The following is a 12,004-nucleotide window of genomic DNA, read 5'->3' on the forward strand; positions in this document are numbered from 1 at the left end:
ATAGCTTCTTAGAAAATATTCTGGGAAGTTGAACGTTACCAATTATGGTTTGTCAATATTCCTATTCATACCTATATAAAGTGTAAATGAATCCAGGGCCAAAGTTGTAGTCTCCTATATACTTTTTCATATACTTTTGAAAGTATATGAACTATAATTTGTTCCATTCATACATGTGTAAACGTATCTCGGCTGAGAAATCCCAACAAGTTTTCTTTCATTCATCTATTGTAAGTTGATACTAGAGGATTTTTTTTATAGAAAGAAATGAAGTAGAACAGGAGTCTTTAATCTCCAGTCCTTTTATTTATGGCTCTATAAATTGTCTGATGTGCTTACACCTAATATACTTAAATGTGTGCTGGACGAGGGGTCGTTTATGAAGGACGAGGGGTAGTGTAGGTGGGCTCGGGGTAACGAGCCTCTCCCTCGTAGTTGACCTGAGCCACGAAAACAGTCTCCGTTGACGGTGTAGTCGATCCCTGTAACCATTACCTATAACCTCATATATTGCAACATCGCCCATGGAAAACTACATTGCAACACACGAACATATATGTCCCAAGGCTCTTCCTTCACGGGATCAAACCGTGAAATTATCAGTTTCCAAACAACACCTTTTCGAACATACACGTTATATTACGTACTTAGATTAATACGGATAATAATTAAATCACAAGGAACAACTACACATCCTTATAATGTAATTTCTATACCATATGAATGACTAACTTCCATGTCACTAGATTTAATTAAGAATAATTATAAAGCTGCCAACCCCCATCAAAAAATACTTTGTCAACATTTCTATTGGTGCCAAGACAGGGGGAGGCAGTCAGTAGATAAACGTAGATCGATGAAGATCTACGGAGTGTATTTAACACCCCAATATAGACGAGAAAACTGTCTCGAGGGATTTATTACCCACTGAACGCTCACAGACCCTCCTGAACCGACCGACATGTTGGAGGACGTAGTAGGCTCCTTGGGTGTCGTAGCCATTATGGGGTTTCTGATGATCGAAGTCGTTGCCGGAGTACTCGTCCTTCACCTCCCAGTTAAAGTCGTACTGCGCTGGATCTTGCAAAAAAACAAACAAAATGAAATAAAATAAATGTAATAAAAAAAATCAAAGGCGAATCATACGTCAATCAAATCAGGTCTTCAGATAATTGTAACTTGATATTCTTGAAGAAGAGAGATCTACTCCCAGTTGGAAGGTTGTAGGAAGGAATACTGTCTCAAGTGCCTACGACGGCCACAGTGGCGAGAAGGGCAACCTGGTTGAGAAGAGATCAGTGTTAGCCCAAGAAACTATTATAATTATAAGCACCCTTTGATTATAACACAAATAACAACAATTATCGTTGAACATGCTTTTGGCATCGTCCTAAACTTGCAAAAGAATACTCTAAACGTACCTCTAGAGGCATGCTAATGATGGAGAAACAGATGTAGACCAATGCTCGTGCTGATTTGTATATGCGTGACATCAACCTAGTAGGTGACGTAGGTCGTGGCCGGGTCTTCTGGCATTTTGAGCTGGTCACTCCTGACACGGCCTTCGAACCCCTGGAAAGTACATAGAAGCCTAAAATGGTTCTGTCCACTGAACTGATATTATTCATTTCTTTAATAACCTTGCTTGCTAAGGCCCCGAGGGCCGTGCAGAGAGACCCGTTCAGAAAGCAGCAAGAGGACACACCCACCATTTACGTCACCAACTGGGTTGGTGACGAGCATATATAAGTCGGCCAGAGCGTTGGTCTGCATCAGTTCCTCCTCCATCATTAACATGGCTCTCAAGGTACGTTTAGAGTATTCATGTGCAAGTTCAGGACTTAATACCAAAACAATAATCGAAGATATTCGTTGCTATTTGTGTTGTTATAATCAAAGGGTGCTTATCATTATAATAATTTCATGGGCTAACACTGATCCCTTCTCAATCAGGTTGCCCTTCTCGCCACTTTGGCCGTCGTGGCCACTTGCGACAGCATTCCTTCCTACAACCCTCCAACTCCCGTCTATGGACAAGCTGCACCTGCTCCTTCGGTGAGCACATCTCTCTTCTTTCAGAGTACCATGTGGATGATTTATGATTACAGTCATTTAAAGATATAATTGGATTCGCATGGGAACCTTTAAATGTAATTTGTTTCAGGGCCCAGCGCAATACGACTTTAACTGGGACGTAAAGGACGAATACTCCGGTAACGACTTCGGTCACCAGGAATCTCGTAATGGCTACGACACCCAAGGAGCCTACTACGTCCTCCAACCCGACGGTCGCCTCAGGAGGGTCGACTACACCGTCAACGGAGACTCTGGCTTCGTGGCTCAGGTCAACTACGAGGGAGAGGCTCGGTACCCCGAACCCACCTACACGACCCATCGTCCTTCATACACGACCCCTCGTCCAACATACGCCTAACTCAGCACTGATTGCCTTATCCAGTCATTATGCAGATTAAATGTATGCATAACACTGACATAATTTATTGATGCAGTAATTAAAGAAAATATAATAAAACATTTTTTAATGAACAACCCCCATACAACATTAATTCACAAAATGAAATGTTTGTTCAAAGAAGACAACTATTTCAAAATAGAGAAGTTGAAATACTTAAACAGTGATAAATGTGTATATTCTGATTATTTACATATTTACTAAAGTTGTATTTCATGATTATATATCTCAGAAAAGCTATCTACATGATTATTTGTATTCCATCCTTACACTCCATTTTGCTATATGGTTCATCTCTTCGTCTTAATTGCAATATAGAGGTAAAGCTATAGAATACATTTCCCAGTTTTGAAAAATGCATAGTCCAACCCTGCATGTAACTGGTAATAAATAACATCAACCTCTCACCTCGCCGACACACACCTACATGAACCAGGCAACTGCCTTATTTCTGCACATTATAGATATTCGAGACTCGGAAATGTTACCAATGTCGATAGAGAAAAATCGGGGTCTCATTCTTTCTCTAAACAATAATGGTATTGGTCATCAGTTTAAGGACTCGTTAGAATTTGCTCCTATGTAGGGCTTTCTGGGACTTCGGCCCAAAATCTGATCATTTAGAAATGATGAAAATCGAGTTTGAACATGTAACAAATTATTGGAGTACAAAATCCAGTAAAAGAATAATATACTTTATTCCGTGTCAGATTCATCGAAAGGGGTGCAATAAGGATGGAAAAAGTTACTTGATGTAGAGAGGATGAGAAAAAAAAAAAAGGTATAAAAAAAAGGCTAACTGACATAGGTTATAGCCCATTCATCACCACGTAGGATTTCCCCAGAGATTAATAAAATCTATTGGCGGCCAGCATCAAAGGAAAAGTGGCACCCGATAGAAAAGGACTTGAAATTGTAGATCCTTACATACAAATTGGGACGCCAATTTTGAAACGGGGGAAATCAGCCCTTCTTATGATAGCTTCTTAGGAAATATTCTAGAAAGGTGAACGTTATAAGGTATGATTTCTGTCAGTAATCCTACCCATACATATATAAAGTATAAATAAATCCAGGGCCAAAGTTATAGCCTCCTCGTATACTTTTTCACATACTTTTGAAAGTATATGAAATGTAATTTGTTCCATTCGTACATGTGTAAACGTATCTGGGTTGAGAAATCCTAGCAAGTTTTTAATTAATTTCTTGTAAATTGATATTAGAAATTATTTTCCTTAGAAATTGATTAAAACTGGGATCTTTAATCTCCAGTCCTTTTATAGCTCTATAAATTGTCTGGTATGCTTACACCTAATATACTTAAATGACTACTATTAGACATAATGATCAATGAATGTTTAAGTGTATGCTGGACGGGGAGTCGTGTATGAAGGACTAGGGGTTAGCGAGCTTCTCCCTCGTAGTTGATCTGAGCCACGAAACTGGAGTCTCCGTTGACGTTGTAGTCGACCCTATAGCCTCACATATTGCAACATCCCCCATGGAAAACTACATAGTAACACACGAACATACACACCCTTAGGCTCTTCCTTCACGTGATCAAACCGTGAGATAATCGGATTCCAAACAACACCTTTTCCAACATACACGTTATATTCCGTATCTAAATTAATACGGATGATAATTAAATCACAGCTACACACCCTTTGTAATGAAAATATGATGCCATATATGAATGACTAACTTCCATGTTACTAGATTTAAGAATAATTGTAAGGCTGCCAACCCCAATCAAAAATGTTTTGTCAATATTTCTGCTGCTGCCAAGCAGAAGCGAGCCAGTGGGCCGGCACTCGGTAGGTGAACGTAGATCGATGAAGATCTACGGAGTGTATTTAACACCCCAATATAGACGAGAAAATAGTCTCGAGGGTTTTAATACCAACTGAACGCTCACAGACCCTCCTAAAGCGACCGACGGGCTGGAGGACGTAGTAGGCTTCTTAGGTGTCGTAGCCATTACGAGATTTCTGGTGATCGAAGTCGTTGCTGGAGTACTCGTCCTTCACCTCCCAGTTAAAGTCGTACTGCGCTGGATCTTGCAAAAAAACAAACAAAATGAAATAAAATAAGATAAATGTAATAAAAAAAATCAAAGGCGAATCATACGTCAATCAAATCAGGTCTTCAGATAATTGTAACTTGATATTCTTGAAGAAGAGAGATCTACTCACAGAATGAGTAGGTTCAGTTTGTCCGTAAACGGGAGTTGGAGTGTTGTAGGAAGGAATACTGTCTCAAGTGCCTACGACGGCCACAGTGGCGAGAAGGGCAACCTGGTTGAGAAGAGATCAGTGTTAGCCCAAGAAACTATTATAATTATAAGCACCCTTTGATTATAACACAAATAACAACAATTATCGTTGAACATGCTTTTGGCATCGTCCTAAACTTGCAAAAGAATACTCTAAACGTACCTCTAGAGGCATGCTAATGATGGAGAAACAGATGTAGACCAATGCTCGTGCTGATTTGTATATGCGTGACATCAACCTAGTAGGTGACGTAGGTCGTGGCCGGGTCTTCTGGCATTTTGAGCTGGTCACTCCTGACACGGCCTTCGAACCCCTGGAAAGTACATGGTAGCCTAAAATGGTTCTGTCCACTACACTGATATTGTTCATTTCTTTAATAACCTTGCTTGCTAAGGCCCCGAGGGCCGTGCAGAGAGACCCGTTCAGAAAGCACTAAGAGGACACGCCCATCATTTACGTCACCAACTGGGTTGGTGACGAGCGTATATAAGGCGGCATGAGCGTTGGTCTGCATCAGTTCCTCCTCCATCATTAACATGGCTCTCATGGTACGTCTAGAGTATTCGTGTGCAAGTTCAGGACTTAATACCAAAACAATAATCGACGATATTCGTCGCCATTTGTGTTGTTATAATCAAAGGATGCGTATCATTATAATCATTTCATGGGCTAACACTGATCCCTTCTCAATCAGGTTGCCCTTCTCGCCACTTTGGCCGTCGTGGCCACTTGCGACAGCATTCCTTCCTACAACCCTCCAACTCCCGTCTATGGACAAGCTGCACCTGCTCCTTCGGTGAGCACATCTCTCTTCTTTCAGAGTACCATGTGGATGATTTATGATTACAGTCATTTAAAGATATAATTGGATTCGCATGGGAACCTTTAAATGTAATTTGTTTCAGGGCCCAGCGCAATACGACTTTAACTGGGACGTAAAGGACGAATACTCCGGTAACGACTTCGGTCACCAGGAATCTCGTAATGGCTACGACACCCAAGGAGCCTACTACGTCCTCCAACCCGACGGTCGCCTCAGGAGGGTCGACTACACCGTCAACGGAGACTCTGGTTTCGTGGCTCAGGTCGACTTCCGAGGGAGAGGCTCGCTACCCCGAACCCACCTACACGACTCCTAGTCCTTCATATACGACCCCTCGTCCAACATACGCCTAACTCCGCTCTGATTAGCATATGCAACTAAAGATCAATATGTAGATTAAATGAATGCGTATCAGTGACATAACTTATTGATGAAGTAATAAAAGAATATCTGGTCGATAATTTTTTAATGAACTCCCTTAAACAATAATAATATACAAATTCAACCATACCAATTGATAAAAAAATATGATATTGAAACAGAGTTATGGCCGAAATAATGAGTATGAAATTAAAAATTGTCACGAATAATGGATACAAAAGAGATCAAACATTAATGAATCATTTATTTAACCGCATTCGATTTGGAACAAACTGCCTATTCAAGTTGTAAGTTCAAAAACAATTGATGATTATATCTCACCATCATTAGCTCATGCACTAAAAAGTCAATGGTCCTTAAAAGTTTTCATTATTTATCCCATTCAATTCGCAAACAGCACAATTAGGACCAATAAAGCTGTTTCTTTGCATTTTCTTTGTATAAAACGAAGCGAGTGAAGTAAGAGACATTAATAAACATAGCAATGAACAATATAATGATCCAGTGGGTAAAACAACCAAATTTATACAGAGGCGAGAGTATTATTCAGCTTGTAGAGAACATACTTGATAACATGAGATTCATAATGCAATAAAGCATGACGTCTGGCAATACGAAGTAGGTAAATAAAACAGCTTTTGTCTTTTATTGTTCTAATTTTGATTTTTCGTTTAAGAGGGCTTTGTAGACTAAAGTATTTATATATTTCCTTGGACAATTTTGTATAGTTCTTGCCTTTAATTTTATCTTCACCATGGTAACAATTAAATGGCATTTGCTGCGATTAAAAATGTTAGGATGTAATTATATTGAACATTTGTACAAAGAAAATCGTTGTGTGGGAACTTGTGAGCAACATAACCACTAAAATTTATCTAACTGTTTCCATGCATTTCTTACACACACAGCTTCAGATAAACTGAGCAATTCTGAAGAGATGCTTTATACAAAAAAATTTATATTCCCTTATAATAGGAAGAAACCTATTGGTGTGTCGATAGGTAAATATTGTCCACACTCATTGTTTTGGTTACTCTCTACCAAAGTGCAATCTTTAACTCTTGAATACAATTTATTTATCTAATTTGAACTGGAGATGAATATTGGTAGGCTTCCCGTCTGTCTCGGACTACCAGTAGTGTTCTAAAACATCATGGTTCCATCTTTAATTCCCTCGAAATTGCAATTTTGATAAAAAAAAAATGCACTATTGAAGTAACATCCGATGCGATAGATTATTTCACTGTTGATAATGACTAAAGGGAAGCAAGGGACCTCAAAGCAGGGCAAAAATGATAAAGTAGAACATTCAGAAATCATAAGATGCGAGTAATACTAATGCTACTCCTCTTATTAGTATGTTTATCTATAACGTTCTCTTAAATAATAGGGGAAACTTTAATTGTCTAGAATATTCCATTTTGATATCGATTATCTGTTTATAGAAGTATTGTTTTTCACTATGCTAGTTTATTTTATTTCATTCTATATCATTTAATTTTAATCTATATTTTATTTAGCTTTATTTTACTGCATTTTATTTGGTCTTATTCTATCCAAATTTATCTTATTTCAATTTATTTTATTTTGTTTTAATTTATATGAGTGGATAGAGCGTTTTGGAGAAATGTCAAAGTAGTGGTATTGGGAGATCTCAATGCTAGGGTAGAAAACGAACAATAAACGGAGTGGTTGGGAAGTGTGGAGAGTTGGAGGTGTGTCTAGATAATTGATGATAGCAAACAGTGTTTAGTAAGAAAGTCAGGCATAAGTACACATGGGAGAAGGTGGTAGATAGGGCTTTAATGGACTATGTAGTTGTAACCAGGAGAGTAGTAGAGAGAGTTTTGGATGTACGTGTTCTTAAGGGAGAGAGTGAAGAATATCAGATTTTTTTTTTCTTTCTTTTTTTTTGGTGGAAGATAACTTCAGAGAGAAGGAAAGATGGAGAAAGAGGAAAGAGGCAGAAGATAAGGAGGTGCTTTTAGTAAACTACTTAAATGATAAAAGGAGAAGGATTACAAGAAGAAGCTGAGAGAAGAGTGGGCGGGAGTTGAAGGATAGAGTAGAACTAGGAGTGGATGAGGAATGGGGATGTTTCAAGGAGGGAGTCACAAGGTGTATGAAACAAGGAGGATGGGAGTAAATAGAAGGGTAGTGAGTGCTGAGATCAAGCAAAGAAGGTTGTAGAAGAAAAGAAACGAGCATTCACAGTTTGGTTGCACAACAGGACTAGAGAATCGTATGAGAGGTACAAAGAAAAGAGAAGTAAATTATAAAATAAAGGAGGCAAAAGGGAGAGCAGGTGTGAAAAAGGGTAAGAGTATGACAGAAAATTTTGAAATTAATAAAGATGTTTTGTAAGGAAATTAAGAGAAAAAGGGATGGTGAATCAAGTAGAGAAGAAAAAGTAAAATATACTGATGGAGAAATTATAATGGAAGACTGCAGTAAGAAGGAGATGGGCAAAGTTTTTTAAGTTGTTAAATGTAAAGGAGGATAGGGAGGGAAAGGTAGTTGCAATGGGAAGAGCCATGAAAATGAGTGATGAATGAGGAAAATGGAGGAGAAATAAGGAAAGAGGAGGTGAAAGCAGTTGTTAAAACAATGAAAGCAGGTAAGGTACATGGATTGGATCGGTGGTATGCGGAGTGTCTAAAAAAGAAAGGTACAGTGATGGTGGACTGGCTAGTGAGGTTGTTTAATCTTTATTAAAAGAGGGTAGTGTGCCGGAGGACTGGAGGAGTAAATGTTTAGATGCGCTTTACAAGGGAAAAGGGGAAAACTGTGGGTGCAGTAGTCTTAGAGGCATCTGTTGAGTGTAATTGGGAAGCCTTATGGAAGGCTTTTGATTGAGATGATTAGAAGAGGAATAAAGGGATTAATTGGTGAGGAACAGTTTGGGTTTACGAGAGATAGGGGTTGCGTGGGTCAGATTTTTGTGGTAAGGCAGGTATGTGAGAAAGCTTTAGGAAAATTAAAAGATGGTTTCTGGGCCTTTATGGATTTGAAAATGACTTATGACAGGGTAGACAGGAAGAAATTGTATTTACCGTTGTGCCTCCCGTATCTTAATACGTGGTTCACCCCATGCAGGGGTAAGGGCTAACTATATGTGGTGACAAGTACCCTCCTCTGAACTCATGAACTTGGTAACTACCTGATGTCTACATTCTGCCTATGGAACAAAATTTGAGACACCTCGAAAGGTAGTGAACTATCCCCATCGTTAACTGAGAGGAGAGACTACCATTTTTCATTCTTTAGGTAACCTTGACACTGGTCACTTGCAAACCGAGTCTTCATAGATAAGAGACTTCTAAAATACCCCAGACTTTACAGCTCCATCTACTACAATCTTGTTTGTGTGACTGTTTTCCTACTTCTGCTGAAGGTAAATGAACGGAGGGGATAGTCTTAGTTAAAATTGATGAGAGTGGAGAATGTTTATGATCATAAAAAAAAGCTGCATGATTGTGGTCCGTAGAAATGTTACTATAACCCCTGAAACTTTAATTCTCGAACCTTATGGACTTGTGCCCTTACGGAGTTGTACCTGTATAGTACTTTTCCTCTTTAAAGCAGATGTTCGCCAGTTTCTCCATCTAAATGTCCAGGTTGTGGTAGTTTGTGATTTTCCAAACTGTTCAATAATTGCACTTTCTTGAATAGTGCTGACTTACACTTTATGTCAAGATTTTTTCAATATGAAAAATAAGTGTGCCACTTGTCTTTCTTTTCAAATTTGTGTTCATTACGTGTGAAATTTTCATTTTTTAACTGACTCACTATTTCCTCCATTTGTCTGTATAAGCTTTCTGATCTATTCTTGTAAACAAGTTGAATTCAATTAACATTGCCTATCACTGCAATGGATATACTGGAAGGTCCCATTGAAAAAATATTTATAAACGAGCTTATCAAAAACAGAAATTTACAGTGATATTTTTTATATTTGTGATTCAATAAATTACAACACTAATATACATGCACCACGAACATATGACCATTTCTGAATGGGTACACTAAGCAGTGCCGACTTAGGCATATCCTGAACGAGGGGTCGTGTAGGTGGGTTCGGGGTAGCGGGCTTCTCCTTCGTAGTTGACCTGAGCCACGAAGCCAGAGTCTCCGTTGACGGTGTAGTCGACCCTTCTGAGGCGACCGTCGGGCTGGAGGACGAAGTATGAGCCCTGGGCATCGTAACCGTCACGGGAATCCTGGTGACCAAAGTCGTTGCCGGAGTTCTCGTCCTTCACGTTCCAGTCAAAGTTGTACTGTGCTGGACCCTGCAAGTAGCGCAACACAAGTGTGGTGATAAGACAAGATTATTCGGCTTAACATCAAAGGCATGTATAATATCAACAAGCTACGCATCTGGTATCAGTAATGAGGAAGAAGAATTTTCTTACCGTTGGAGCAGGTGCAGCGGGTTGACGATAGGTTGGAGCTGGAGGGTTGTAGGACGGAGGGGTATCGCAAGTGGCCACGACAGCCAGAGCGGCGAGGAGAACAACCTGGTTGAGGAAGAAGGTGCATTAGTTAAAAGAAAAAAAAAAACTGGCAGTCAGTGCCAATGAATCTTGTCACAATTGAAATCTGATTTGCAGTCGAGAAGACTCACCTTGAGAGCCATGCTGGAGAAGGAGGAAGAACTGATGCAGACTGACGTTCATGTCGGTTTATATACACGTGACACCAGCCTTACTGGTGACGTAACAGGTAGGCGGGTCGTCCACAGTTTCACGCACGACCTTGTTTAAACGTTCCTCGCAACCTTAACAACCTCTATGAAAATTGGAGTGAAAGAGTAAGATGATAGATAATATGGCCATATTGGTTTCAAATGTTCTCTTACGTACTTCGTGGGGCTCTACCATTAGAATCCTAAAAAAAAAGTAGCTCATAAGGCAGTGGTACAATACGACTCCACAGAATGACATTATGATGTACTTATTTAGAGAGTATACCGGCTTTGAACTGGTGGAGGTTAACACTGGATCATGGATTTGCCAATGGAACTTCAACCCGAGAGCAGAGGTTCTCGACCCGTTTTCACATTACAAAGGATTACAAAGGCGGAGCATACCGACAGGAGACCTTTTGATCCATATCTAGGTCGGATGCGAAAAAAAAAAATATCAATAATAAAAACTATAATAATGTAAATAACAAATAAAATGCATAAATGCATAGGTATAGTTAAATAATAAACAGGTAAATAGTAAATAATAATAAATTGACATACAACTAATAATAAATCAAAATCAGACAAAATATAACAAAACAAAAAAAATAATAATATAAAACTAAAATCATTACAGCATCTTACTTAGGTGTTTATCTAAATGATTCTTAAAGCTTCGAACTGAACTAAATTGCACTACCTGTGCAGGAAGTTTATTCCATTCATTAACTACACGGTTGGCAAAGTTGTTTCTACCCACTTCCAAATTGAATCTATTTCCGGACAGTTTGAGACCATTGTTTCTTGTCTGATTCTCATTCAATGTGAAAGTTTTGTCACTTTTGATGTTGTCAATTCCCTTTAGAATCTTAAAGACCTGTATCAAGTCACCTCTAAGTCTACACTTTTTTTAGGGAAAACAGATTCATATGTTTTAGTCGATTTTCGTATGATTTATTTTTGATATTTGGAATAATTTTTGTGGCTCGCCGTTTTCCTTTTTCCAGTCTGTCAATGTCTTTAAATGAGATTCGGTGACCATACGGAAACAGCATATTCCAAATGTGGAGGAACTGACGATTTATATGTATTGCTATTTTTTAACCTATTATAGATCCATTTTACACTTGACAATCATCAGGGATCCACTGAATCCCACAAGTTTTAGGTTTATGGTCCTACTGAGACCTCGTACCTCTCTAGGGGGTCCGCCGTGGACTATATGTTGAGGATGAACGTCGTAGAGAAATGAATGACCTACACTCACGGGTATTTTCTTTTCTTTTTTTGCATTAGATATATGATGGATGCACCTTCCCTTTCAGAAGTGAAAGGAAACTGCACTTGCATAACATTCAGATCGA

General features: G+C 38.9%; 3 protein-coding genes and 1 pseudogene across 3 annotated transcripts in view; 3 read left to right on the forward strand and 1 right to left on the reverse strand.

The window, feature by feature from the left end:
- The window catches only part of LOC143022399 (sodium/hydrogen exchanger 9B2-like), a 607,113-nt gene that overhangs the window by 376,460 nt on the left and 218,649 nt on the right, over positions 1-12,004 (forward strand). The gene's annotated exons all lie outside the window — the stretch shown is intronic.
- On the forward strand, positions 1,796-2,434 carry LOC143022337 (cuticle protein 21-like). The gene is made up of 3 exons (XM_076180487.1): positions 1,796-1,807; positions 1,954-2,055; positions 2,165-2,434. Exons 1-3 carry the CDS (start codon positions 1,796-1,798, stop codon positions 2,432-2,434), a joined length of 384 nt encoding a protein of 127 aa, XP_076036602.1.
- Positions 5,286-5,925, forward strand: LOC143022338 (cuticle protein 21-like; annotated as a pseudogene).
- LOC143022339 (cuticle protein 21-like) lies at positions 9,994-10,589 on the reverse strand. The gene is made up of 3 exons (XM_076180488.1): positions 10,578-10,589; positions 10,366-10,470; positions 9,994-10,242 (listed from the first exon to the last, which is right to left on the reverse strand). Exons 1-3 carry the CDS (start codon positions 10,587-10,589, stop codon positions 9,994-9,996), a joined length of 366 nt encoding a protein of 121 aa, XP_076036603.1.

This window comes from Oratosquilla oratoria, chromosome 44 (assembly GCF_046742065.1).
Source record: "Oratosquilla oratoria isolate Oo_2021 chromosome 44, ASM4674206v1, whole genome shotgun sequence".
Taxonomy (NCBI): domain Eukaryota; kingdom Metazoa; phylum Arthropoda; class Malacostraca; order Stomatopoda; family Squillidae; genus Oratosquilla; species Oratosquilla oratoria.

Bases quoted from the DNA above. Each gene is read 5' to 3' on its own strand.
- LOC143022337 (XM_076180487.1), top strand. The intron at 2,056-2,164 runs GTGAGCACATCT...AATTTGTTTCAG, and splicing joins AAGCTGCACCTGCTCCTTCG to GGCCCAGCGCAATACGACTT.
- LOC143022339 (XM_076180488.1), bottom strand. The intron at 10,243-10,365 runs GTAAGAAAATTC...CGCTACTTGCAG, and splicing joins CCGCTGCACCTGCTCCAACG to GGTCCAGCACAGTACAACTT.